Source organism: Cetorhinus maximus, chromosome 19 (genome assembly GCF_964194155.1).
Source record: "Cetorhinus maximus chromosome 19, sCetMax3.hap1.1, whole genome shotgun sequence".
In the NCBI taxonomy this organism is placed as follows: Eukaryota; Metazoa; Chordata; class Chondrichthyes; order Lamniformes; family Cetorhinidae; genus Cetorhinus; species Cetorhinus maximus.
Window position 1 is genome coordinate 68,155,540 of NC_135897.1, and position 27,991 is coordinate 68,183,530.

The window sequence follows — 27,991 nt, forward strand, 5'->3', positions numbered from 1 at the left end:
TAGAAACCTGCTATGCACTTCCTGTACAGGGGGGGGTGGAGGGATTCCCCATCTGTCAAAGTGCGCTTTTTCACACATGCGCGCGAATGAGCGCACATCTCCCTGAGACTAAGTGCTGTCTCAGGGAGATCACTGGCAGTATAAAAATATTTAAAAATAGAAAGATATTAAAATTGTTAACATGTCCCCCTCATTTGACAATGTCACACGAGATGGGATATGTTAATAAGAAGCACATAAACTTTATTGAAGTTTTTAAAAACGGACATGGATGAGGTTTCATGTATTATCAGAAGCCCACTGGGGCTCCTGGCCTGCCTGCCAGCCTTAAGGTTGGACGGGCAGGGCATTTAACAAGCTTAATTATCCTGTCAATGGCCTTAATTGGCCATTGACAGGTCGGCGGGCGGACCACTGATTTCGCTATCTGCCCGCCTTCCTCAATATTTTAATGGACTGACGTCATCCCACGTCATTTTCCCGTCGGCGAGCGGGCCCCACCCCCAAATCACTGATGGGAAAATTCTGCCCATAGATTTTTTTTTCTAGGCCAAATTTGAAAACTAAAGCTTCTCTATCTGTCCCAAAGAGTGTCAACAGAGATCTGGAAGCATCGACTCCCAGAATAAAGTTGGCACAATCCTGAGCCCACAGGCAACATTCTCCCCCCGGCAGGGGGGAAGTGCAGGAGCGGGCGCAAGTGGGCAGGTTTCCGATTGGCACCCCCAGTCAGGGGCACGCCACCATTTTACGTGGGTGGGCCAATTAAGGCCCGCCCAGCATGAAGTGCGCCTGGAAGCGCTACGCGCTCCCTGTGCAAGCCGGAGGTGGGGCGGGGGGGGGGGGGGGCGAATTCCCTCAGCCAGGACTGCGCTGTTTTGTGCATGCATGCGAAAAAGCGCACAGATCTCCCTGAGGCAAAGTGCTGCCTCAGGGAGATCGGCTCCGATTTAAAACTTTGAAAATCTAATACTCCTTGTGTAGAAATTTTCCTGCTATGTCCCTCATGTGACACTGTCACATGAGTTGGAACATGTCCATAACTTGTAAAATACTCAGCATTTTTTAAATCACTCATGAAACCTCATCCCGCCTATGAATGAAGTTTCATGTTTTTTCACAAGCCTGCCTGAGCTCCTAGCCTGCCCGCCAACCTTAAGGTTGGACAGGCAGGTCCATTAATGAGTTCAATTGGTTTTTTAATAGCTTTAAAAGGCCATTGACAGGTCGGCAGGCGCGCATCTGAGTAAATGACGCGGGGTGACGTCGGGCCCCGCCCCCACTCGCCGACCGGAAGATACTGGCCCACATGTATGTCAGCCCCACCCTGACAAGACAGGGGACTCCAAGAATCATTCACCTTGAGTTCATTTGCAACCTGACATAACAAAAGGTTATCACAAAAGGTCAGCTTTTCCATTTGTGTTGAACGTTGACCATTCAACAGCTGACTGAAAAATTCCATTTCACAAGGCCCAATTTGTTCCACTAAATAGCATCATCAGCTCTTTAACAGTTGCTGTTGCACAGCTTGCAATCCAGTTCATGAGCTTGTTGGTCAGGTGCAAGTGAGCTTGCTTTGCAAATTCATGCAGGATCAGCTTTTAAACACCACTACAAGCTGGTTCCAACAACTCTGCACATGATCATAAAATTGGCTTTCTAAGCTGACACATAACAACATAGAGCAAATACTCAGAAACTCTATGGAAGATAATGAACTTAGAATCACCTATTGACTGCATTATTTGCCCTTCACTGTTGGTGAGTATTGGAGGGCTTATAGATAAAAGGCAGTCTGCTATACGTGTTCCTTCATCGTCCAGTATCCAGCCACCCTGGGCAGCAATTCAGGAGAGGACTGTGCCCCATAACAAGCATTAACACTTCTCCAAAAAAATGATTTACCTTCCCAAAGTTTTGTTGTGGCCAATCAATTGAAAAAAAATCAAGGTGACCGTAACAGAACCAAGAATTTTTATAGTTACTGCAGTACCAAACTACTGTGAATAATTAATTCTGATCAAAGGTTATCAGCTTGAATATTAACTTTGTTTCTCTCTCTACAAATGTTGCCTGACCTGCTGAGTATTTCCAGCCTTTTATTTTGTTATAGTTACCGCGTTTACTGAACCACGTTTGCTATACCATGTATTAATTGTTGTTAATTATAAATTCCAAATAGTTTGGGGTTTTACACAATTAATTTCATCATAAATTTTCCCTAAGCATGCAAAACAAAGGTGGACTAACAACAGCATTTTTTTTTCAGGAGTTTGATTTCCAAGTCAGGACTGATTCTTATAGTCGGAATTTCCAGAATGATCTGAAAACACAAGTCAATGATTACTATGGGTCGGAACTTGGCAATCCAAGCTTCACGCCCAAGTGGGCACTCAAGATCACCTGGGATAATGTCCTTCCATACTCTGGATATCAAAACGCGGATCCTGAAGATGTAAGTATTTATTAAATTTCCATTGCTGTGTTCAAATTTTCTTGGCTGCCTCTTTACAAGGCCTGTCGATGAATGCTGGAAAGTCTGATGCCCTACTAAAACCTATGCCGAACCCCAGCCATATTCTCCTAAGCCTCCTGAGCTGATCTGGTTAAATTTAAAAGGCCGAAATCTTTATGGGTCTTGCCCTTCTGAAGGTCTCCACATCTCCGCTCAGCGTGCCAGTTTACCAAGCAAAGGTCAGATCCTCTTCCAGTTAAAATCAGGGCCTATGGCCGATACCATAATGATGTGATACATGTGGAATTTTTCACACACCTCAATCAATTTTTACAAACGTGGGGAGAATTAAGGCCCGCCCAGCGTGACGCACACCCGGAAGCGCTGAGTGCTCCCTGTGTGGGCGGGGGGGGGGGGGGGGAGGGGAGGAAGGAGAGTCGGGGCCTGCGCTCTTTCACGCATGCACGAGAAAGAGCGCAGAAATCTCCCTGGGGCACAGAGCTGCCTCAGGGAGGTTAATTTCATCATCAAAAATTGAAAAAAAAGAATAAATAAAATTATTCAGACATGTCCCCTCATTTGACATTGTCATATGAGCTGGGACATGTTTATGAATTTTCTTGAAATATTTTATTGAATTAATAAACCCTTCACGAAACCTCCCGCCCGTGGATGAGGTTCCATGAAAAATGCGAAGGCCACCTGGGCTCTTCGCCTGCCCCCCCGCCAACCTTAAGGTTGGACGGGCAGCCCTGACAATTACTTCAATTAGATTATTAACAGCCTTAACAGGCCTTTGAAAGCTTGGCAGGCATGCAGCCGACTGCGGTGCGCGCCCGCCGAACTAAAGATCGGAATGATGCGTGGTGACTTCAGGACGCACGCCCGACGTCACCATGTGTCATTTTATGCGTTGGCGTGCAAGGCCCACCCCCGCACGCTGAACAGAAGATTCTGGCCTGTGATTCTGGATTAAAAAACATTCAGCCTAACTCTGTCCAGCCATTTTACGTGTTTCTATTTCAATGTAGATCAATAAGTCACACACTATATACTGCTCCTACAGGTGAAGCATAAAACTAACCGAAGTTAAAAGCAAACTAGACCATGTTTTGACATTTTAATGTCAATGAAGATACAAATACAGAGAGCAGAATTTTCCATGCCCCCTGGCGTTGGGCATGTTCGGTGGCGTGAGCGGACAATATGGCAAGAAGGCCACAAATTGGTTTCAGGACGTCGTGAAGCCAGTTTGCGGTCGTCCGCTCAGCCTGTCAATGGCGGGCCGCATTCCCCCCCCATCGGACGTCGGGAACCACATTGTAACACATCTGTATATTATTATAAGGTCAGTTTGCTGGAATCATCCCCCCACACCACCCCCCCACCCCGCTGGATCGTCCGCCCACGTCGGCAGGTTGGCATGCCAATGGGTTTCACAACAGGATATATAAGGCGTGCACTTGGTGGGCTGCACTTTGAGGGGAACTTGGATGTGAGTGCACAGTGCACAGTGACATTGCACAGCCCTCGCGCTCGCCTGTTGGGCTTCAAGGTTGAGGCGCGTTTGGGGAGGGGGGGATGCAAGGGCAGCCCTGCGGTTGAGGTGACTTGGGGGTGTGAGAAAGGGCTGCGCTACAGTTGAAGGTAGTGTACGAGGGGCCTGAGGGTTAGGGAGGTGGCCACGCATTACAAAAACCTTGTATAACGTGACCATTCCTCTGCACCTGAGACAGTTCAGACGCAGCCACATTGAAATGTGTGGAGTTGGTTCTCTAGCTTATCTGCCCACTCAAGCAATGCAGTGGCATGAAAGTGCCACCAAGTGCTCCAGAGCTTTTCACTCCTTGGGCACAGACTGCAAACTAATGAATGTGTTAGTGGACTGCAGAACAGTTGGACAACTGGGCACCTTGTACAGGGCTCCAGAGATGACCTCTGTGGGATATCACAAACCTCCACCGACAAAAGCATCCATGAGGGCACAGATGTCATCCCCGCAAGGGCACACAACTTTGTGCATTTTGCCGGGACCAAGAGAGCCAGGATGCAAGAGTGATTGGATTTGCCCAGATCTCGGGTTTCCCACAGGTGCAGGATGCCATCGACTTCACTCACGTGGCGCTCAGATCTCCGTCGCAACAAGAAGTCAACTATAATAAATAAGGGGTCAACTATGTCAACCGCAAGAGCTTCCATTCGCTGAATGTGCAGCTGGTGTGCGACCACCACAAACGCATCCTGCCAGTCTGTGCACAGTTCCCAGGGAGTGTCCACAGCTCCTACATTCTCAATCAGTCACAGATCCCTGATGTCTTCCAGGTCCATAGAGGCTGCAGGGTTGGCTCCTAGGTGACAAGGGCTACCCGCAGAGGGCGTGGCTGATGACACCCATGCGGCAGCCTCAGACTGTAGCAGAGCGAAGATATAATGAGGCTCATGCTGCAACTCATACCTTGATGGAACAAACCATCGGGATGCTGAAAATGAGGTTCCTGTGCCTGAAGTGGTCTGGTGGAGCCCTGTCGTATAGCACACAGAGGGTGTCCTGCATCGTCATCACCTGCTGCACCTTTACAGCCTAGTGCTGCAATGGGGAGAGCAGCTGGCTGAGGAGCAGATGCTGGAGCTGGAGTTCCCCCCCGATGAGAAGGACATCAATGGTGATGAGGGTGAGGAGGTCCTCAAAGGTGATGATGACAGCGAAGAGGCCCTTGCACTGGCCAGATGACGCAGGTGTGCTCGGGAGGCCTTCATAGCTGCTATATTTGTGGAGGAGGATAATGACGACATGCAGTGAGGAGACACCATGGATTCTCACATTGCATCTATGAACGTTTGACTTCTGTCTGGCTTATGGCAGCGCACATACCCTCTGTGAGAATGCTCCTGTCATTGAGATGCAGTGGAGGCCCTAATAGTCACTCGATTGCAGGAGGATGATGACACTCCTCTGATCTTCACATAACCTCTGAGAACGTCTGACTCTCGTCTGTCTGAGGGCAGCTTACTTGCACTCTGTGATCAGGGTCATATCATGGAGACGCAGCCATGCAACTTTAAAAGCTGGATTGAGACACTTGCATTTGTCTTGTGCATAAAGATTTCACACCTGAGTGACCAGAACACTGCTCATCAGAACCAGGAACCATAGGTAGGGAAATATTCTTGGGAGTTTATTGACAATAGTGAACGTCATGTACAAGTGAATAACACCCATACCCAGGCTGTGCAGCTATATTTTCTTAACTTTCCTAAACCTGCTGCTATGTCTTGGTGCCCTCCGGAGGCAGCCTGCTGACTGCTACGCCCTGTTGTCTGCGATGAATTTAGCGGGCGTTCTCTGGAAGGCCGAGACCTGGAGGGCACTAGCCTGCTTTTGGGGTCCTGCTGTGTGGCAGTGGCACCCTCCTTGGCCTGTGGAGCCGGAGCTGCTGAGGTCACTGGAAGAGGGGATTCAGATGAGGGCTCTGTAGATGTCTGATGGGTTTGTGAGTGTGTGAGTTAAGAGTGATGAGAAGAGTAACTTACCCTGGTGGAACGAAGGAGATCGATCATCCTCTTTTGGCACTGGGTGGCTGTCCTCTTTTGCAGGGCGTTGGCACTGACCAGCACTGCCACCACCTCCCAAGCTGGATTGGTGATGTTGCTGCCCATCCTATGGCCAGAGCGGGGGTAGAGGACATCGCAGCGGCCCTCCACTGCATCCAAAAGGTGCTCCAGGGAGGTGTCATTGAAACTGGGGGCTACAGTCTTCTTGGCTTTCTGGGCAATGTCTTGCGTGCAGCAGTACTGGGACGGAAGCACTGGGAGGTGTGTGCACAGCTGTACTTTAAATATGGCACTTGGCGTGATGAAGCGGCGAGGTGATGGCGTGACGGGTGAATGAGAGCCTGCTGAACCTTATTTTTCTATGAAATTGGAAATGTACCATTGCGCCTTAATTTTACATTAATGGAATGACAAATGTGACCTTTCTTTTCCAGACCAATACGTACCAGGCAGTTATAACAACGGATGGCATCTTCTCCTTCTGTTTAATTCAATTCAAAGATGGTGGAATGAACTGGAAATATCACCTAAGGCCTTCCTATAAAAACTATGCTCTCATGGGATACAATAGGTATTTACAATCTACAGTCTGTGCTGTACTTTAAAAGAGAGATATCTAAGACACTGGTTTCTCAATTCATTATTTTGTTATGGCAGAATACAATATTTCTTAGCAACAGGTAAAGGCATTTGGTGCAACAGGCCTTTGACTCTTTAATTGATCAGAACTCCACCTATGCCTTATATTTTTTAATCCCTAGTCTTTCTGAAACTTATTTAAACATTCTGATGAATGACCTTTCTGGAAATATTTTCCACAAGTGTATTAGTGTTGGGGCAACATAAACCCCCAACTGGAATCTCTTGTTAGCTCAAATTTGTAATTTGTGTCTCTTGGTACTTGGACCCTTCACCATGATGAATTATTTGTCTAGAATGTCTTTTACTGTTGCAATGCTCATTCTCTGCTTGGCTCAGGCACCAGTGTTTATTTTCTGTTCATTCATTGTATTAAAAGTTGACACTATTTCATTTTTATTTCATTTACAGTGGATCTAAAAGTTCACGCCGTGATTCAAATGCATTTCCAGCATTTAATGACCCCCAAACCAGATTTTATGTGTCACCTTATAAAATCTACCACCCAGATAAATACCCAGGCTTTAAAACAGGTTGGTCATTTTTATAGTAATATTAAAACATAACAAAATCTATTAATGCAATGCTGTTTTAAAGGGTTTGTCTACCACAGACAATATCCCCTTGAATAATGTAACATAAAATTGGGAAAACAGTTAAATTGATGTTTAAAATGTTCATCATATAATACAATTTGGTTTCAGTGACAATGCTTGAAGTGATCAGCCAATTGTACTCATTGATCTGTTCTATCACAAATTGCAACCCACAGGTCACTATGAGATTGCATTTATTTATAATGATCACTCCGCTGCTTTTCAGAATTTTAACAGGGATTTGCATCTGCTCCATAGGCCTCATTGTTTTTCAATGATTGAATGCCAGGCTGGGCTATGGCACCAAGCCAGATAGGGTATTGAGGAATGGAGTTCAGGACATTTGTGTTGTAATATGCCTTTAAGGGATAGCAGCATGCCATTACTTTAAGGGAAGTGTGTCATGTGATCCAGCCTCAGTTTCGCTTCAGCCTGGAACAGAAGACAAACACACAGTTCTGCAGCCCTTATGTCGTCAGACTTTCTATCCATGTGTATATATTCCCATGTGCCTGTTCTTAATAAATGAATCCACAACGTGTTTGCACAATCCTTTATGAGCAATTGGTGCCTTTATATAATTATAACACACACAAAAGTTCAAGTCGAACACAGTCTCAGTTGAGGAGTTCTTTCAAAATGTTCTCTCCAGTGAGCACTGACTGCCTCCGTGCCCTTGATGAGCTACCCTCCATTCTTGTCTCTCAGCAGGGTGGGCTCTTGAGTGCTTAGCCACAGATTGTCTTGACCGCGCTGAGAAAACCCCAAATATTATTAGTGTGTATGAACTGGGATCTCAAATGTGAGACTAAGGTCTTGGTTTACCAGGCAGCAGTGATTTCTGTACTTACAAATGCCTTGGAGACTGGCACAACCTATAGCAGGTACCTCAAACCACTGGAGAAGTACCACCAGCAGTCCCTTTGCAAGATCCTCTAAATCCAGTGGCAAGAAAGGTTGTCCATTAGCTGCATCCTCTCTCAAGTCAACATGCCCAGCATCGAGGCATGAATCAGTCAAAAACCAGATCTGTTGAGCAGGACATGTAATCTGTACACCTGACACTCAACTCCCAAAGCAACAGCTCTGCTTGGAACTTGATTGCCGCAGGAGGCTCCCAAGAGGAGAGTGGAAAAACTTTAGGGATAACTTCAAACCATCCCTGAAGAGGTCAAATATCCCTGCTTATGCATGGGAGCCCCAGGCTTGTGACCGACCTAAATGGAAAAGGCTCATCTGGAAAGGCACCGAACACATTGAGAGGCTTCATCAGGAACATGCAGAGGTGAAATCGAGGCGTTGGAAGAAGCGCATAAACCTCAAAACAACCCATCTACTAATCCCTTCAAGCACCCCTGTTTTGCATGTTGCAGAGTCTGCAAATCACGCATTGGACTTATCAGCCATCTCAGGAGCCATTGATCTGGAGTGCAATCAAGTCATCCTCAATCCCAAGGGACTGCCTAAGAGAGAGAATGATCGCTGAGATTTGGTTACATTAGTGAGATCAGTGACACTGTACCCAAATCATTGTCTATTGTTTCATCATGACAAATAATTTCACAGCATTGAAATACTCACCCAAAATCTAATAATTTAGAACTGATTTTACATTGGAAAAACTTGTGTTAGCAGTACCAGTAAAAACATGACTGTACTTCCTGGCCACCAGGCTTTGTGAGGGGCCCAAACATAATTGCCCTTGAGAAGGTGGCGGTGAGCTGTCTTCTTGAACACCACCACCTGCAACTTCCCCTCCAAGTCTTAAACCATCCTGACTTGGAAATATATCACTGTTCCTTCACTGTTGTTGAGTTAAAATCCTGCAAATCACTCCCCAACAGCACTGTGGGCATGCCTACACCACTTGGACTGCAGCTTTTCAAGAATGAATAAAAAAAATGTCCATGTGTTGTAGGTACACCCACAGTACTGTTAGGAAGGGAGTTCCAGGTTTTTCATCCAGCGACAGTGTGGGAATACTGATAAAGTTCCAAGTTAGTGTGGTGCATGTGGCACGGAAAGAAACTTGCAGGTGGCGGTGTTCCCATGCATCTGCTGTCCTTCTCGATGATAGAGGTCATGGGTTTGGAAAGTGCTGTTGAAGGAGCCTTGGTGAGTTGCTGAAGTGTATTTTGTGTATGATGCACACTGCTGCCATTGTTCGTCATTGGTGGAGCAAGTGAATGTTTATGGTGGTGTATGGGGTTCCACTCAAGTGGGCTGCATTTTCCTGGATGGTGTCCAGCTTTGTGAGTGTTGTAGGAACTGCATTCATCCAGACAAGTGCAAAGTATTCCATCACAATCCTGACTTGTGCCTTTTAGCTAGTATTGATGCTACTCACTGCAGAATTCCCAGTCTCTAAACTGCTCTTGTCATCAGTTTCATTTAAGTTTCGATTCAATGGTAAGCCCCAGGATATTGATGGTTGGGGATTCAGTCTTGGTAATTCCCTTGAACATCAGGGCAGCTGGTTAGATTCTCTCTTGTTGGAGATGTTCGTTGTCTGGTTCTTGTGTAGCAGGAATGTTACTTACCATTTTACAGTGTTGTCCAGGTCCTGCACCATTTTGGGCACAGACTGCTTCAGTACCTGGGTAGAGGCAAATGGTATGAAACACAGTGCAACCACCAGCAAACAAATCCAGTTCTGACATTATGATGGAGGGAAGACCATTGATGAAACAGCTGAAAACATTTTGGCCTGGGACACTATCCTGTGGCGAAGTCCTGGGGCTAAAATGACAATCAAAACCTTTTTTCTTTGTGCTAGCAATAACTCCAACCAATGGAGAGTTTTCCCCCGATTCCCTTTGACTTCAATTTTGCTGGGACTCCTTTATGCCACACTCAGTCAAATATTGCCCTTCTAATGGCAGTAATTCTCACCTCACCTCTTGAATTCAGTTCTTTTGTCAATGTTTGGATCAATGCTATAATGAGTTCTTGGTCTAAGGGGCCATGAAAGAACCCAAAATGAGCATTGGTGAGCACATTATTGCTGCTTAATAGTGTGGTCGCTGACACCTTCCATCACTTTTCTGTTGATTGAGAGTAGACTGATGGGGCAGTAATTGGCCAGATTGGATTTTTCCTGCTTTATGTGGACATGACATGCGTGGGCAATTTTCCACATTGTCGTTAAATGCCAGTGATGTAGCTGCAATGGACAGTTTGACGTGGCACATGGTTAGATCTGGAGCACAAGGTTTCAGTGCTAAAGCCAAATGTTCTAAAGGTTCATAGCCTTCATTGTATCGGAATGGTAGCATAGTGGGAACTTTAACTAACTAGTAATTCAGAGGCCTGAAATAATACTCTAGCGCCATGGGAAGGATTTTCAATCACCCGTGGGGGTCAGAATTTTCAATCACCCATGGGGGTGAGGTTGGATGCGAGCATGCTCTGAAAGTAGTATGCCTTAATGGCGTGTCAGTCTTCTGATACCTGTGAGACGCGCTGTTATTTTTAAAGGGAGGGAGCTGGCAAGCCACATGTCTCCAATTAACTGGCTGTTAAACTCATTGAAGAGCTTGTTAACAAGCTGAAGAGGGACAGAATGAAATTTTCAAAGGTAACAATGGAAAGTGTGAATGGTTATGACATGTTAGTGCACAGTTGCTGGGAGCACAGCGGGGAGCGATTATTTATTGCTGATTTTAAAGCTTGCATAAAAAGGAAGGGTCACACTGAGCTGCTCAGGCAGTGGCACAACGTTGCCACCTCTTGAGCAGCTTGGCTTGAGTACTTGAGGAGTGAGCATTTGTGCAGTTGTGTCAACTATGAGGCTGCCACTCTGTTCTCCTGGTTGCTCCATCCCTCCAGGCAATGGCAAGCCCAGAGTGGCTGCTGTTTTCCTTTCAAAATTGTCCGTCACTAGTTCCCATCTTCTCCCCATGTCCACCACCCTTAATTGGATGCCAAACTCACCTCTGGGTCAATTAAAAACAAAAAACTACTGCAGATGCTGGAAATCCAAAACAAAAACAGAATTACCTGGAAAAACTCAGCAGGTCTGGCAGCATCGGCAGAGAAGAAAAGAGTTGACGTTTCGAGTTCTGCTGACGGGTCATGAGGACTTGAAACGTCAACTCTTTTCTTCTCCGCCGATGCTGCCAAACCTGCTGAGTTTTTCCAGGTAATTCTGGGTCAATTAAGGCCATTTTCATTCAAAATTGTGGTATGTGATTGATGCCGTTGAGTTGCTGTGTTGAGATCTGGAAGTGGATACATGTATGAATAAAAATGAAGAAAAAATCCAAAGTCTTCATCGGTTTCTTGATAACACATGGAGTGAATCAAATTGACTGAAGACTGGTATCTGTGATGCTGGGGACCTCAGGAACAGGCCGAGATGAATCATCCATTTGGCACTTCTGGCTGAAGATGGTTGCAAATGTTCCAGCATGTCTTTTGCACTGATGTGCTGAGCTCCCTCATCATTGATGATGGGATGTTTGTGGAGCCTCGTCCTCCAACTAGTTGTTTAATTGTCCACCACCATTCACTACTGGATGTGGCAGGATTGCAGAGCTTTGATCTGATCTGTTGATTGTGGAATCACTTAGCTCTGGCTGCTTTCATTGTTAAGCATGCATATAATCCTGTGTTGTAGCGTCACCAGGTTGGTATTTCATTTTTAGGTATGCCTGGTGCTGCTCCTGGCATGCTCTGCTACATTCTTCATTGAACCAGATTGATCCCCTGGCTTGATGGAACAGGATATGCCAGTTGATGAAATTATGGTTGAATACAATTCTGCTGCTGCTGATGGCCCACAGCGCTTCATGGATGCTCAGTTTTGAGTTGCTAGATCTATTTTGAATCTATCCCATTTAGCACGAAGATAGTGCCATGGAACACATTTGAGGATATCCTCAGTGTGAAGGTCAGACTTTGTCTCCTTATGGACTGTGCAGTAGTCATTTCTGCCAGTACTCTTGTGAACAGATGCACCTCCGACAGATAGAATGGTAAGGATGAGGCAGTTGATTTTTTCTTCTTGATTCTGTCACCACCGTCACAGGGCCAGTCTGGCAGATATTTCCTTCAGGACTGGGCCAGCTTGTTGAGTAGTGATGCTACCTAGCCACTCTTTGTGACAGACATTGAAGTTCCCTACACAGAGTACATTCTGTGCCTTTGCCATCCTCAGTGATTCTTCCAAATGGTGTTCAACATGGAAGAACATTGATTTATCAGCTAAGGGGAAGCGATAGGTGGTCATCAGCAGGAGGATTCCTTGCCATTTTTGATATAGCGTGAGATTTAATGGGGTTCGGAATCAATATTGAGGACTCCCAGGGCCACTCCCCCAACAAACTACTGCTCCTTTGCTACATGCCTGCCTACATTCAGCATTTATACTATCTGTCATTTCACACCTACAATTGAAGGCTTATACACAACTCCTGTTACAGCCTTAATTCCCTTTCTATTTTCTAATTTAACACTAACAGCTCCACTGCCTTCTTAGCTCTCATTATATCTCCCCTTACAATAGAAATGATTGCATCCTTGATCCTTATGGTTACTCTACCTTCTTCACCATTTTCACAAACTTTCCTGTAGACCTTTTAACTTGCCTTATTTAGTCCCCAGTCCTGGCCATCTTGCAGCCATGTCTCTGTATTGGCTACTAAGTTGATTTTGTGCCTGAAATTCATTCAATGTTTCTTATATTCCATGTGTTTGTATAAACATTGGTTATTATGTCACACACCCTAACTGTCCTTCTGTTCTATTTAAACAGAATTAATGCAGGAAAATATGTTGCATTAAGATACTTTGCCTATGGCACATGACATATAACTATATAAGTAAAACATCCTCCTATCCACAGATTATGCTATTATTGTATCTTTTTATAGATGAAATTCGTGAACTGAAGACTACTGCTTCTATGTCAAAGCCAGTATATTATATAGAAATTCAAAGCATGTGTCACATGTGGAATCAACATGTTGATTGTTGAGACCTCACAAATGAGTGGGCCTAGATAGCGGGATTTGGGAGGGAGAGGGGGTCTCTAAATCCTGACAAGCTGAAATGAATTTATTTTATGCCCTACCAGAATCTCTTAAACCAATCAGAGTAAATGTGGCAGGTACAGAACTACTATCGCTTAATTGCAAATTATTTCCAGGCTGTGTTTATTTCTGCTGCAGCAGTAGAGGGAGCACTTCCTGAACATGTGCAGTGTCAGCCTGAGTGTCAGTGTCAGGCAGTCAGCTGCAGCATCAAAACAAGCAAGTTGGCTTGACACGCACAAGCAATGCTATGCAGTCCTCAACCAATTTGCAAGTTTTGGTTTCCACTTCACCTTTCATTTACCAACTGTTCCCTCTGTAAAATACACATCTGATGATTCAGTGAAAATCGCCGTAGTCCCAGGGGATGAGAGAGACAACTGGTGGTGAGTTTAACCTGAGGGTCACCACACCTCAGGCGAGGGGGTGAGGTTGGGAAGGCGGAGCCTCCACGGATGGCCTCAGCCGGTACGGGAGTTGAACCCACACTGTTGCCGTTGCTCTGCATCACAAACCAGCCGTCCAGCCAGTGAATGCTAAAGAAATATAATCAGGAAATTTCAGTAAATGAGATTCCCAACTTCCAATGAACTCTCAGACTGTGGGGAGTTAATGGTAATTTTTTTTGCTTAATTTTTTTTGGTGTTTTGAATAAAATACTTAAGAAGAAATTTATTAGCTTGTGTAGGATTCAAAACATTGCCCTTGGGATTAAGAGCCCAACTATCATCCAACTGAGCTCCCTGGGCTGTGAAGGGCTCCCCGCACAAAGCCTCAACAGGCTGAGGGGAAGATAGCATTTAATAAGCTCATTTATTTTGTTTATTTTCTGGTCTCATTTAATATGTATTGTGGGGAGTTAATTGGAATTCTGTGTGTGCAAGGGGAGGTGGTGGGGGTGGTGCAGGGGGGAGGATTGATGCCTCTGTAGATGTAGCTCTGATGCACAAACATTCCAACCTGCCGCTGGAATTAGGAACAGTTGTACCTGCGCAATCAGCTGTAGTGTGGCTCGAGTGCACATGTGCAGCTGCTTCTGTGGAGCTTTCAGTTGGCGGCAGAAGTTAGAGTTGTTTTCAATGTGGAAGGCCATTGAACATACGGACGTATGAAATAGGAGCAGAAGTAGGCCATTCGGCCCTTTGAGCCTGCTCCGCCATACGATAGGATCATGGCTGATCTTTATGGGTTTCGAGTTCAACATTCCCATCTAGCTCGATAACCCTTGATTCCCTTGCCTAACATGAATCTACCTCTGCCTTAAAAATATTCAGTGACCCCGCTTGCTCCACCCTCTGAGGCAGAGATTCAAAGTTGCATAACCCTCAAAGAAAACATTTCTTCTCGTCACTGTCCTATAAGGGCGACCCCTAATGTTAAAACTGTGCCCCCTAGATCTGGACTCACCCACAAGAGGGGACATCATTTCCACGTCCACCTTGTCAAGATCATTCAGGATCTTATATTTTTCAATCAAATCACCCCTCACTCTTCTAAACTCCTTTGGAAACAAGCCTAGCCTGTCCAATCTATCCTCATAAGACAAGCTGCTCATTCCAGGTGTCAATCTAGTAAACCTCGTCTGAACCACCTCCAATGCATTTAATTCCTTCCTTAAGTAAGGAGACCAAAACTGCACACAGTATTCAAGATGCGGTCTCGCCAATGCCGTGTATAACTGAAGCATAACATCCTTACTTTTATGTCCTTAATAAAGGATTAGCCTTCTTTATTACATGCTGTACCTGCATACTAACTTTCTGTAACTCATGCACGAAAATGCCTAGGGAAGAATTTTCCCCCCGTTGGGGGGGGAAGTTCAGGAGCGGGCGCGCCTCCGATCAGCACCCCTGATTGGGGGCGCGCTGCCATTTTACATGGGCGGGCTAATTAAGGCCCGCCCAGCATGATGTCTGCCAGGAAGCACAATGCGCTCCCTGTGCGGGCAGAGGGGGATTCCCTGAGCTGGGAGTGCGCTCTTTCGCGCATGCGCACGAAAGAGTGCACTCATCTCCCTGAGGCTAAGTGCTGCCTCAGGGAGATCAGAGCCAAATTTTAAAATGGTACATGCAGACAAATGAAATTTTCCTGACACATGAATTGGGACATGTCCATCACTTTTAAGTAAAGTTTTATTAAATTTTTAAAAACCTACATGAAACCTCATCCCACCCATGGATGAGGTTTCATGCTTTTTCTGAAGCACTTAAGGTTGGACAGGCAGGTCCATTAACTAGTCTAATTACTTTTTAAATGGCCTCAATTGGCCGTTGACAGGTCGGTGGGCGCACAGCTGATTCGGCTGAGCCCCCGCCGACCTGAAAATTGAAATGACGCTGGGTGATGTCGGGAGTTCCGCCCGACCTCATCCCACGTCATTTTGTGTGTTGGCGAGTGGGCCCCGTGCTCCCACTCGCCGACCTCAATGTCCTGGCCCTAGATTCCTCTGCACCTCGGAATTCCACAGCCGGTCTTCATTTAAGTAATACTCTGTTATTTATTCTTCCTGCCAAAGTGAACAACTTCACATTTTCACACATTATACTCCATCTGCCATATCTTTGCCCACATCTTCAGCCTATTTATATCTACCAAACTCCTTATGTCTTTTCACAACATACTTTCCTACCTATCTTTGTGTCATCTGCAAATTTAGCTACCATGTCTTCACTCCCCTCATCTAAGGCATTGATGTAAATTATAAAAAGTTGAGGCCCCAGCACAGACCCCTGCGGGACTCCACTTGGCACGTCCTGCCAATCAGACAAAGACCCATTTATGCATACAGTATGTTTTCTGCCAGCCAGCCAGCCAATCTTCTATCCAGGCTAATATGTTACCCCCTACATAATTAACTTTGATTTTCCACAATAATCTTTGATGTGGCACCTTATCACTTGCTTTCTGGAAATCCAAGTACAATATGTCTACAGGCTCCCCTCTATCTACAGCACTGGACTAGTAATCCAGAGACCCAGGGTAATTCTCTGGGGACCCAAGTTCAAACCTCACCATGGCAGATGGTGAAATTTGAATTCAATAAAATGAATTCAAGTGTGATGATGAGCACGAAGCCATTGCCAATTGTCATAAAAATCCATCTGGTTCACTAACGTCCTTTAGAGGAGGAAATTTGCCATCCTTACCTGGTCAGGCCTACATGTGACTCTAGACCCACAGCAATGTGGTTGACTCTTAAATGCCCTCTTGGCCTAGCCAGCGACACCTGCATCCCATGAACAAATACAAAACTACATGTTAATTTTTCAAAGAACTCTAATGAATTAGTTAAACATGATTTCCCTTTCTTAAAACCATGCTGACATTTATTTTTTTCTAAGTGCCCAATTATAACCTCTTTAATGATCGATTCTAACCTGACAGACATCAACCAGCTGGCCTATAGTTTCCTGTTTTCTGCCTTCCTCCCTTCTTGAATAGAGGGGTTATGTTTGCTACTTTCCAGTCTGATGGAATCTTTCCAGAATTCAAGGGCAGAATTTTGCCCTCGGATGGCGTGCGGGCCCCACCGGCTCTGCAGCGGGCGGACAGCCGACCCCCGCCACTGAAACGGGGCCCACCGCCATTTTGAGTGGGCAGGCCAATTAAGGCACGCCCAGCGGCCTGCCCGACAGAAAGCGCTGGGATGCAGGGGAGGGAATGCCCAACTGTCAAAGTGCGCTCTTTCGCGCATGCACATGAAAGAGCACACTGCTCCCTGAGGCAAAGTGCTGTCTCAGGGAGAGCAATGACAGGTAAGAAAAGTCAAAAAATAGAAAAATTAAAAAATTATTAACATGTCCCCCTCATGTGACAATGTCACAAGAAATGGGACATGTTAATAAAAAGGACATAAACTTTATTAGACTTTTTAAAAACAGACATGAAACCTCATCCCGCCAGTGGATGAAGTTTCATATATCATCAGGAGCTCACTGGGGCTCCTGGCCTGTCCACCAACCTTAAGGTTGGATGGGCAGGTCTTTAATTATCTTAATTATCCTGTCAATGGCCTCAGTTGGCCATTGACAGGTCGGCGGGCGGACCAATGATTTCTCTGTCCACCCGTCTTCCTAAAAATTTAAAGGGACCGGGATGACGTTAGGGGTTCCTCCCGATGTCATCCCGTGTCATTTTCCCGTTGGCGAGCAGGCCCCGCCCCAAATTGCCGACGGGAGAATTCAGGCCTAAGTAATTTTGAAAAATAAACACCAACATATCATCTACCTCATTAGCCACTTCTTTTAAGACCCTAGGATGAAGTCCATCTGGACCTGGAGACTTGTCAGCCCACAGCTCCATCAGTTTACTCAGTACCGCTTCCCTAGTGATTAATTTCACCAAGTTCCTCTCTCCCCTCCACCTCCCAATTTACAGCTATTACTGGAATGTTTTTGTATCCTCTATAGTGAAGACAGAAGCAAAATATTTGTTCATTTCATCTGCCATTTCTTTATTATCTACTATTTACTCCCCATTCTCGCTCTCTAGAAGACCAACACTCACTTTACCTATTATTTTTCTGTTTAAATACCTGTAGAAACTCTTGCTACCCATTTTTACATTTCTAGCTAGCTTCCTCTCATAGTCTAATTTCTTTCTCCTGATTAACCTTTTAGTTATTTTCTGCCATTCTTTATATTCTGACCAATCATCTGAGGTGCCACTCATCTTTGCACAGTTATATGCTTTTCCCTTAAGTTTGATGCTTTCCCTACCTTCTTTAGTTACCTATGGATATGGGGTCCTCCCCTTAGAATTTTTCTTTATAGTAAGAATATACTTATTCTGAGTATTCTGAAATATACTCTAAAATGTCTGCCACTGCTTCTCTATTGATCTATTTCCTAGCCTATTATCCCAATTCACTTCAGTTAGCTCAGCTTTCATGCCCACATTGTTGTCCTTATTTAAGTTTGAAATACCAGTCTTAGATCCACTCTTCTTCCTTTCAAACTGGATGTAAAATTCAGTCATATTGTGGTTGCTGCTACCTAGGGGTGCCTTCACTCTGAGGTCATTAATTAATCCTGTCACATTACACAATGTAACCTGCTCTCTAGTTGGTTCCAGAACATGCTGCTCTAAGAAACTATCTCGAAAGCATCCAGGCTACTCTTCATCCAGGCTACCCCTGCCAATCTGATTTTTTTCTCCAGTTTATATGTACCCTGCACCTGCAGAACAAATGAAGCACCCAGAGGCTTGTTGTACAAAAACACATTTAATGATATGGTGCAAAAACAAAAATTGCTGGAAAAACTCAACAGGCCTGACAGCACCTGTGAAGAGAAAGAGTCTGTATGACTCTTCTTCAGACTCTTCTTCTTTAATGATATAGTGCCTGCCATAAAGTTAACAAATGAAATTCAGAGGTGTTCTCCATCACACCAATTAAGAATTAAATTAAAAGTGGGGAAAACAAATATCACCATGCTCAGGCCATGTTATGATTAAGGTGCTTTAAGTTTGTGCTTGCGGGTGCTATGTCTAGGTGCTACCTCCTCGCTGGCACCGGCATTGGAGACAGCCTGCTCACTGTGCTGTCCTGTTGGCATTAATGACTTTGGCAGGTGTCCTCTGGCCCGTGGAGCCTGTGCTGGCACCGCCTGGGAAGGAATTTCTGCCCTCATCCAGAGCGCCCTGAGACGAGCCCGTAGAGACGACAGACAGCTCATGCGCCAATGTGAGGTCGCTCTGGACCTCCTTGCTCAGCACTCATGGATGGGCACCTAGCTGGGATAGTGCCCAATCCATCTCCCACACTGTCGGTGACCACCTGAGGTCATTGCCGGTGTGAGGGCTTGTAGGTCCGAGAGAATCCCCAGGAGCCCCTGATTCAGCTCCTGGAGGAGCCTCTCCATGAGAGTCGCCACTCTCTCCATGCAGGAAGCATTGGGCTTGGCCATGAGGGTCATTGCATTGCTCATGCTCCTCAAGGACTCCTCCACAATGGAGAACATGGCATGCATTCCCTCATGTATCCCTGCCAGATCCTCCCGCACACCCTGCTGGGACTTCCAGCATCTGCTGCCTCAGGGACGACTCCAGAGGCTCATCATCAGCCACTGACTGAGCATTGTCCTGGTCCCCTGCACTCCTCCGACTGCCAGCACCCTTAGCACACCCTGCCTCCGCTTGCACCTCAAACAAGTGTGAATTGCCCTCATCAATGTGCTCCGAGATACCAGCCACTGATCTAAAGCCCACTGAGGTGCTGGTATCTGTGCTAGTGCCTGCTTAGTAGAGATGATGTGACGCAGGTGCATTCTGTTGGGTGCTGTCCTCTGGGGTCAGTGGTGGGCCTTCAGGCTCCTCATCCTGATGGGCTGCTGGTGAGCCTGAAACAAAAAACAAGGACATGTCATTAGTTGAAGTCATTACATTGTGCATGCCTGGCACCCAGATGAGACAGAGATATGCATCAGGGTGCTTTCGTCTTTCCATTATCAATGGGGACTACAGGTTTGAGGCTCACGTCAATATAGAGACTACAGTGGAATGGTTGAAATGACAGACATTCTGACCTCAGTGCACTGCACTCTTACCTCGCTGTGGCACCCCAGCCTCACCATGGCCAGTTGATCTAGGCGCGTGGCGCCTCGCCAGTTCCAAGGCCTCCTGCTCATATCGAGTCAAGATGAGTAGGTGGGGGGGGGTCCCCCGCCATTGCCCACCTCTCAGCATTGTTATGGGATGTTTTCTCCTGAAAGGATAGAGGAGCATTGATTAGTCCACCCTCAACCTGCAGCGCCACTGCAGCCTGGCCAACTCAGCCTGAGGAACACCTCACAGGGCTCAGCCTATTCGTAACCCTGGAGCTGCAAGACACTCATTCCAAGCAGCCATGGCTCACTCCCTTGACCAGATGCTTCCTCTTTGGCATTTGGCACTCACACTGTAAGACCTGTGAGGTCTAAGGGGTTGGGGGGGGGGTGGAATGGACAGCTCTTAACTGCTGTGCTAAGTGTCTAATGCCAAAACAGTGCCCACGCTCCCTGATCGCAGGAGATCATTGAAGAGCTTTCAACACTGGACTCATGTGCGCCTCAACACATCAAGGCAGCTGACCCTGGATGCCACCTCCTCCCAGGCCCTTTTAGTGAGGTGGGGGGCCTCCTCCATCCGTCCCTGGGGACAAGGATTTCTCACTATGCTGCCATCTCCTCCAGGAGGGCAGCAAGGCACCCATCAGAGAAACGCGGGACTGACTGCTCCTCCGACCTGCCCTCCCACCTGCCGTGTCCACCAGCAACCGGATCCATCATGACGGCTTCGCATCCCTCCATGGCAGCCTTCCAGGGGCTGCCTGGGCAGCTTTTTAATTGGTCGCCAGGTTGCCATTGGACCCTGCGGACATTGCACTCCCGCCCCCGCCCACCCCTTCTCGCTGTTGCCGCTGCCCCAATTGGCCCGCCCGCGTAAAATCGCGGGTGGTGCCCGACGAGCGAAAAATTCTGGTCAGAAAGATAGAAAAAGCAAATGAACACCTCCTTCCTTTGTTCACCGCACTCCCCCACTCACCAAACTCCAAGTCTGTACTCAGTTTCCTCAGCTGCACTCATTTGCCTTAGCTGCACTAAAGAACCCGGAATTTATATCATATAAATTATCCCATTAATAGTGTGCTCATGCCATTAAATAGCAGCCTTAACCTTTTTGTGGCAAATTTGATTCAAATTTATAGCTTAAATGCAGCAATTTCTTGAAACTCAGAGTAATTGACAGCAAGCTCTGGTTTTTGCAAGGCCAATATGAAATTAAATTTATCAAGCAATTTATGGTGTTTCACAATTCACAGTGCATCTCTTTCTCAGCACAAATCATCAGATTTTGTATACAGTAACAACACTTTGCTGCTTTAATACACTCTTATTTTGCCATCAAATTTTGCCATCAAATTCTGGCTCTTAAGTCTTTTACTATCAGTTGACTGGAGTTTATGTCCATTCCAAGTCTTTAACCCCAATGAAAATATGTTTAATATGTATTACCATCACTCAGTTGAATTGTGATTTTTGTTTTGTGGGTTGTAGTTTTTGTTGAATTTTTCTCATTTTAAATTATTTACAGGCAAAAATGGACGTTGGGCTTACCGCTTGGAAAGAAATAACCAACTTACAAGAAACCCAAGACAAAAATGCATTGATTGGTATTTAAGTGAACCTGTGCCATACTGGAGTTTATTCACGTCCCCTTGTCCCTGCTCATATTGGCAGGCTATATTTGATCGTGCCTTTATATGGGGAGGCAGCATATATTATTATGGATTTGATGTTAAAGAATCTCAAAATAATGGTAATTGTGTAATCAGAAATAATTATATTAGTAATATTGAACATCAGCAAGCATCTACAATCTAATATGAGGTTTTGTTGTTGAAGTCACTTCAGAATGTTCCAAAATTTTTAGTTTACGGTGTGGTGGGTTTTAAAATTCTTTTTCATCGGATGTGGGCAACGGAGGCCAACATTCGGTGCCCATCCACAATGGTCCTTCAGAAGGCAGTGGTGAGCCTATTATGCAGAAAGAAAATAAATTTTTTTTAAATTTGAAAAATAGGACCTTTTTTTTAAAGGGATAAATGTGAGAAATTGGCTCACATGTTGCTGCTAGACTTAGCTCAGTTTCCCGGGGGCAAGCAGTTACTTGCACAGCCCACACAACATTCAACATTGATATCATTCAAGAAAGCTACACAAATGAATTTATTCGTCTAAATATTTGAAAGCACAAGTTTTGGGGTTGCACTTGATGTGGTAGGAGTTTGTGTATGCTCCTATGACCCTGAGAACCATGCTGGCGGGAGTGTAACTCTCCAGACAAGTTGAAAGGTAGAAGCCAAACTAATAGGAAGTGAATCAGTCTCATGACATGTCCATGTAAAAATGCTTTTTGTTGTGAAAACAGCCCAGAGACAAAAGGAGTCTATTACAGACTTACAAATATAACTGAGGAGAACCACAATAGAGGTTAGGGACAAAGGGAATGTATTCTGTTTGATGGGTCATGGCAAGTAGTATTCCCTAGGAATCTGTACTGGGGTCTCAACTTTCCGTCAATGACTTGAATGCAAATACAGAGAGTCATATATTCAAGTTCACAGGAGGCATGAATAGGTTGCGTAGATGGGAAAAGAAAATTACAAAGGGGCATAGACAGATAGGTGAAACAATGACATGTGAAGCTCAATGTGCGAAACTGATGTCATCCACTTTGGACCTCAAGAAAGACATTCAAATTTTTATTAATTGCAAGAAACTAAGGGCTTCTGAGTTGCAAAAACACTTATGTATTCATCAATGTCCCCTTGATTTTTCTTTTGTTGTGCATGGCCTATTAATTTACAGAACCTGTAAGTTTTTTTGTGTGGCGGTACATTTATGCTATCTTAAAGAGAATGACCTGAGCACAGCCTGCACGATAACCTCCGGATTTGGCCACGCAGCTTAGAGGAAACCTTGATGTCCATGTAAACAAATCACTAAAAGCTAGTGCTCAGGTACAGTGAGTAATGAAAAGGCCAATGGAATGGGGGCTCAAATAGAAAAAGGAGGAAGTAGTGCTTCATTGGACAGAGCCTTGGTCTGACGCTATTTGAAGTACTGCAGTCACTTTTGGGCACAGCTCTTCAAGAAGGATATTTTTGGCCTTGGTGAGGATACAGCACATCTTCAGCAGAATGAAACTCAAGTTTAAAGGATTACATTTTGAGAACAGGTTGTGTAAACGTGGCTTTATCCCCATTAGATTAGAATGCTGAGGATTTATCCGATTGAGGTGTTTAAAAATTATAAATGGATTTGATATGGAGAAAGTATTTCATCTGGTGGGTGCATCCAGAACAAGAAGGCACAATCCTAGAATTGAACGGGGCCATTTAGCAGTAAGCAGGAACCTTCAATTCACCCAAAGTGTAGTAGAAAATTGGAACTTTCTTCCACAAAGGCTGTGGATGCTGGGTCAATTGAAAGTTTCAAGACTGAGATAAACATTGTTCGATAAGGTTATCAAGGGATATGGATAAATGGATTTGAGATGCAAATCAATAATTATCAGGTTGAATAGGGAAACATGCTGGAGGGGCTGAATGACCTACTCCTGTTCCTCTGCTCCTATGATCTATTGGGCATAATGCTAGATGATATTCTGCTGCAGTCAAAGAGCTTTCTGAGCAGAGTGCTGTGAAAGAAATGAGTTTCTCCATGTGTCAATAGGCAGTAGAGATCCTAACTAACTATTCTGGTTTGGAGTCAGAAAGAACTGGGGAAAATGCCAACAATGGCTTCCATTGATTATAATGCCTTAAGTTAAAAAAAAAATCCAGGGTGGTCCACAAGCATTAACACGAGGGTAGGAAAGAAATTAGGAAGAGTAATAAAAGTTTGAGTGGAGAAATATGTTTTGAGGAGGTTATAAAGGTGAGAGAGATGTAATGATAGAGGAGTTTAGGTAGGAAGCTCCCAAAGCTGATTGCCAGAGTGAGCTGAGTGAAAGGGACCTAAGTCAGAGAAATGGAGAGTTCGGGGTGGGATGGAAATAGGGTTGGAGGGCAGTGATAAAGAAGGAGGACAAGGCCATGAAGGTATTTAAAAGTTAGATTGAGAATGATAAATTTGAGGCATTAAGGGACTGGGAACCAATGTAAATCCATGATGACTGGATTGTTCAATTAGTGAGACTTAATAAAAGACAGATTATGTGCAGCAGATTTTTGTAAATGAACGTTAGGTAGGGTGAAAGATGGTAAGACAAGTGAGGGGATGGTAAGACAAGACAGGAGATTGTGTAATAGAATACAAATTAAATGTGGAAAACAATTCTTTTCCCAGCTTACTACATCACAATGCAAAGCAGATTCAGTCAGCAAGGTTCTGGAGTGAGATGTTACTATTCATGGAATGGTGGTCTAATCTATGGTGAAAAAGAAAAATTCCTCCCAACACCATGGACTTACTACAACTGGTGGTTTTGGTGGTGGAGGGGATACTTTTACTATAGACAGCAGTGGAACTATTTTTGGAACACAGTTTTACCATCTCTGCAAAAGCAATACAAAGGTAAGAAAAATACCTTCTACTTTATGTAATGTTTTAAATTACCCACCACAAAAATCAAAGAAAAGTGTTGTACTTTCGAAAATGCTAGAAATACTCACCAGGTCTGGAAGCATCTGTAAAGAGAGGATCTGAGTTAATGGGCTAGATTTTAAAAGCAAGTTGGGGTTTGGATTGGAGGCGGGTGGGCCCGCTATTTTGCGCCAGTGGCAGTTATGCTGGTTTGGTGTCACAGTTCTGACCCCGAGCCATTTTTGGAGAGGCTGGGTCAGGGTTGGAGCTGCTACCCATCCACAAGTGGAGGGTAGCCGATTAAGATTAGGGCCAATTCCACCACCAACAGTTATTTCCAGTCAGCAATGCGGGCAAGAGACATTGGCCTGAACCGTGGCCAGGCAACAATGGAATGTTCAGCTTGGGGAGGTGGAATGGAAGGGTGGGGGAAAGAGCAAAGGAGCACTAGACCCGACTCCCCCACCTCCCCCTGCCCGCACAGGTAGCGGCTCAGCTCTACCTATTGTGTATTATGTTGGGCGGTCCTTAATTGGCCCTCCTGCATGAAATCATGGTGCGTAGCTGATCACAGGCGCGCGTCAGCTCTGCAACCGCCTCTGCCCGCTCCCGCCGAGCCCACCTGACCAATGAAAAATCCTGGCCTATGAGTTCAAGTTGGCCCTGATGTTACAACCCCTGGATTATGCTACAGTCTGACTAGATATTGGCCAGTAAAAGGATCCCTGATAATAAGGGATGCTTAGGGGATTATTAATAATCAGTAGGATTGTGAAACTAAATACCAACTGGTTGCTGTAAATCTCTGGCAACTATTATTTTCATTTCATAAAATAGAACATTTCCAGTTATCTGTGGATATTAATGTGATAACACTGCAATGGTGTTTTGTTTAGGATAAGACAGCCTTTTTAGGAAAAACTCTCTTTCTTACTAGGGCCAAACCTAGAAATGGAATGGGCCAGGGAAAGTGAGGAGTATTCCCCATATCTAATGCTAGCATAGGACATGTTCCTTGTTAATCCTGATTATTTGTTGTTGTTAAACTATTTTTTCTGGCACTGTTTAGAAATGGAAGTTGACCCATACCATGACTGCTGCCGAGACTCTGGAGATGCTTTTTACTGTAATCTTTATCGATCGAGGAGACCTCTGGATTTCTGCTTCGGATATATTCCTCCACGGATAGGTATTTCATTTAAAGAATACACCTCACTTTGGATATATTTTTCCTTTCAGCCAAAATTTTCCATCTTTTCTTCATCAGCCTGAACTCATCAGTTTTATTCTCATGGTAAAGTCTTCAAATTTACATAACTCGCACAAAAAAAGAATGATCTTTTTTCACAATAAAATAAATTTTCAAAGAGTACGGAACATATCCTAATTGACTTCAAATAACAGTGTGCATATCTGAACTTAATTTCCATCAATTGTGCATTTAAGTAGTTTATAAGCAAAGTATTCAATCTTAACCATCAAATTCTAATCTGCTCCAGCCTAGTAAGGAAATGGTGGCATCCTCACTTAGATCCCATTTAAAATGCAATCTAGATCCTATTTGTTCTGACACAGCAGTTGGTAAAGCTGAGTTATTTAAACATCCCAGAGGGAAACTTTAAACAACTGTCATAACTTATATTTTTAAGTGGTATGTTTGAGATGCAGCTCTAAACTCAGGCGTAAAACTACCAGTTCTCGAGAGGTTTTTATATCAAACTGCATGAGACATTTATTAATTTACATAAGTTAAATATATACGCATGGCTACAAATTACTATAATCATAACTTTTAAATTCCCAAACTAATCTCCATTAAAGCATCAACAATCTATAGACTTCAAGCAGACACCAAGCAAAGCATTTTCACCTTACAAATTCAAAACGAAGTTCCTTTCACTTTGGTTCCTTTGCAGATACAGTTGTAGGCTTACAGGTTTTGATGTTACACGCCTCTGCTCTGCACATACAAAACTGCTGTCTGTTATTCCCAGTGCATGTTTTTGAATGTAAGTTCTCATTGTATCACCAGCCCCTTTGAACTCCACCTCTTCGAACAATAAAAACCCCTTTCATTGTATCAAATTTATTAGTAATATAAACATTGCTTGGTCTCTGCTATCTAGGTGCTAGATTTCACTCCCATTCTTGAATGCTCTATTCAACAAAATGCAAATGGACTTTTAATTCCAAAATTTTATTGAATTTAAATTTCACTATTTGCCATGAGGTTCCTAGAGCATTACATCTCAAAACTAGTACACATCAAAGCACCCAGTCTAGCTGGCTTTAATCCAATTAAGACACACCCCAGACTAAACCTCTTTTTAAAAAATTAATTTCTAACATTATATACATTAATAGCTTTATGACATATTGCCTTCATAGAACTTTGTTGAGTATTTATTTATGTAGGAGGATTTTTTCAGAGTGTAGCAGGTATTTCATGCATCCCAAAGCCAGCAATGTTAAATGGGAAGAATCAAGCAGGAAATTGAGTCCCTCAATTTTAACTACATGGTGACTCCATTCACAGCCAACAAAGATAGTTAAACTTTCCCTCAAAGTTTCCATTTTAACTTGAAGAAAATATTTATGAAGCAATTTTTTTTCAACTCACCAGGTTTTTTCTTTGGAGATCCTCATGTCGTGACCCTGGATAATGTAAAATATACCTTCAATGGCCTGGGAGAATTCATCCTATTAAAAGTGAAAGATGAAAATGATACGCTGGTGTTCAACTTACAGGGACGAACCCTCAGAGCTGGAGAAAATAGAACATCACAGGCGACAAGCTTTGTAGCGTTGGCAGCACAAAGATCAAATGGAACAAAGGTGATTAGTGCTGGATATAAGAAATTCACAGTGGACTGTGCACTAAATATTGTACATTTTTGTAATGAGGTACTAACCTTAGTTGTAGCACTCATGCCTTAAAGTTAGAAGATCTATAGGTTCAAGTCCCTCTCCAGGATTTTAGCATCTAATCTATGTTGACATTTCAGTGCAATACTGAAGGAGCGTTCAATTGTTCGAGCTGCCATCTTTTGGATGAGACATTAAACTGACATCTGCCGTTCAGGTTAATATAAAAGATCCCAAGGCACTATTTAAAGAAAAACAGAGAAACTCATCTGGTGTCCTGGTCAGCATTCCTCTCAATGGGCATCAATAAAAATAAGTTAACTGGTAGCTTAGTTTGTTGTTTTTTGTGGGACCTTGCTGCGAGAAAATCAGATTTGTCTGCATAGCAACACTCACTACACTTCACAAATAATTCATTATTTGTGAGGAGCTTGAGATATCCCAAGGAAGTAAAATCTGCTATATAAATGCAGTGTCTTCTTTTTGTGATTATCTTTACTAACCATAAAACTAACTCTTGAACGCAAATGTGGTCTTGACCCACCAAATATCCTGAGAAAAAATAAAAGAATGGCTTTCATTTAAATAGTGCCTTTCATGACCATTGGCTATCTCAAAGTGCTTTACAGCCAATAAAGTACTTTTGAGATGTAGTCACTGTTGTTATGTAGAAATGTGACAGCAAGTCCCCTCACAGAGCAATATGATTTTCTTTTATTTGTTCATGAGATGTGGGTGTGGCTAGGCCAGCATTTATTGCCCATCCCTAATTGCCCTTGT

The 27,991-nt window shown here is 44.3% G+C and overlaps 1 protein-coding gene across 1 annotated transcript in view; it reads left to right on the forward strand.

Annotated features, from left to right (window-relative positions):
• LOC144694267 (uncharacterized) overlaps positions 1 to 27,991 on the forward strand; it is a 134,866-nt gene that overhangs the window by 67,432 nt on the left and 39,443 nt on the right. The window contains exons 24-30 of the mRNA XM_078564609.1: positions 2,273 to 2,458; positions 6,445 to 6,581; positions 7,061 to 7,182; positions 21,351 to 21,575; positions 24,110 to 24,337; positions 25,416 to 25,535; positions 26,970 to 27,181. Of these exons, the coding sequence (XP_078420735.1) occupies positions 2,273 to 2,458; positions 6,445 to 6,581; positions 7,061 to 7,182; positions 21,351 to 21,575; positions 24,110 to 24,337; positions 25,416 to 25,535; positions 26,970 to 27,181 (1,230 nt within the window). The remainder of the gene's footprint in view (positions 1 to 2,272; positions 2,459 to 6,444; positions 6,582 to 7,060; positions 7,183 to 21,350; positions 21,576 to 24,109; positions 24,338 to 25,415; positions 25,536 to 26,969; positions 27,182 to 27,991) is intronic.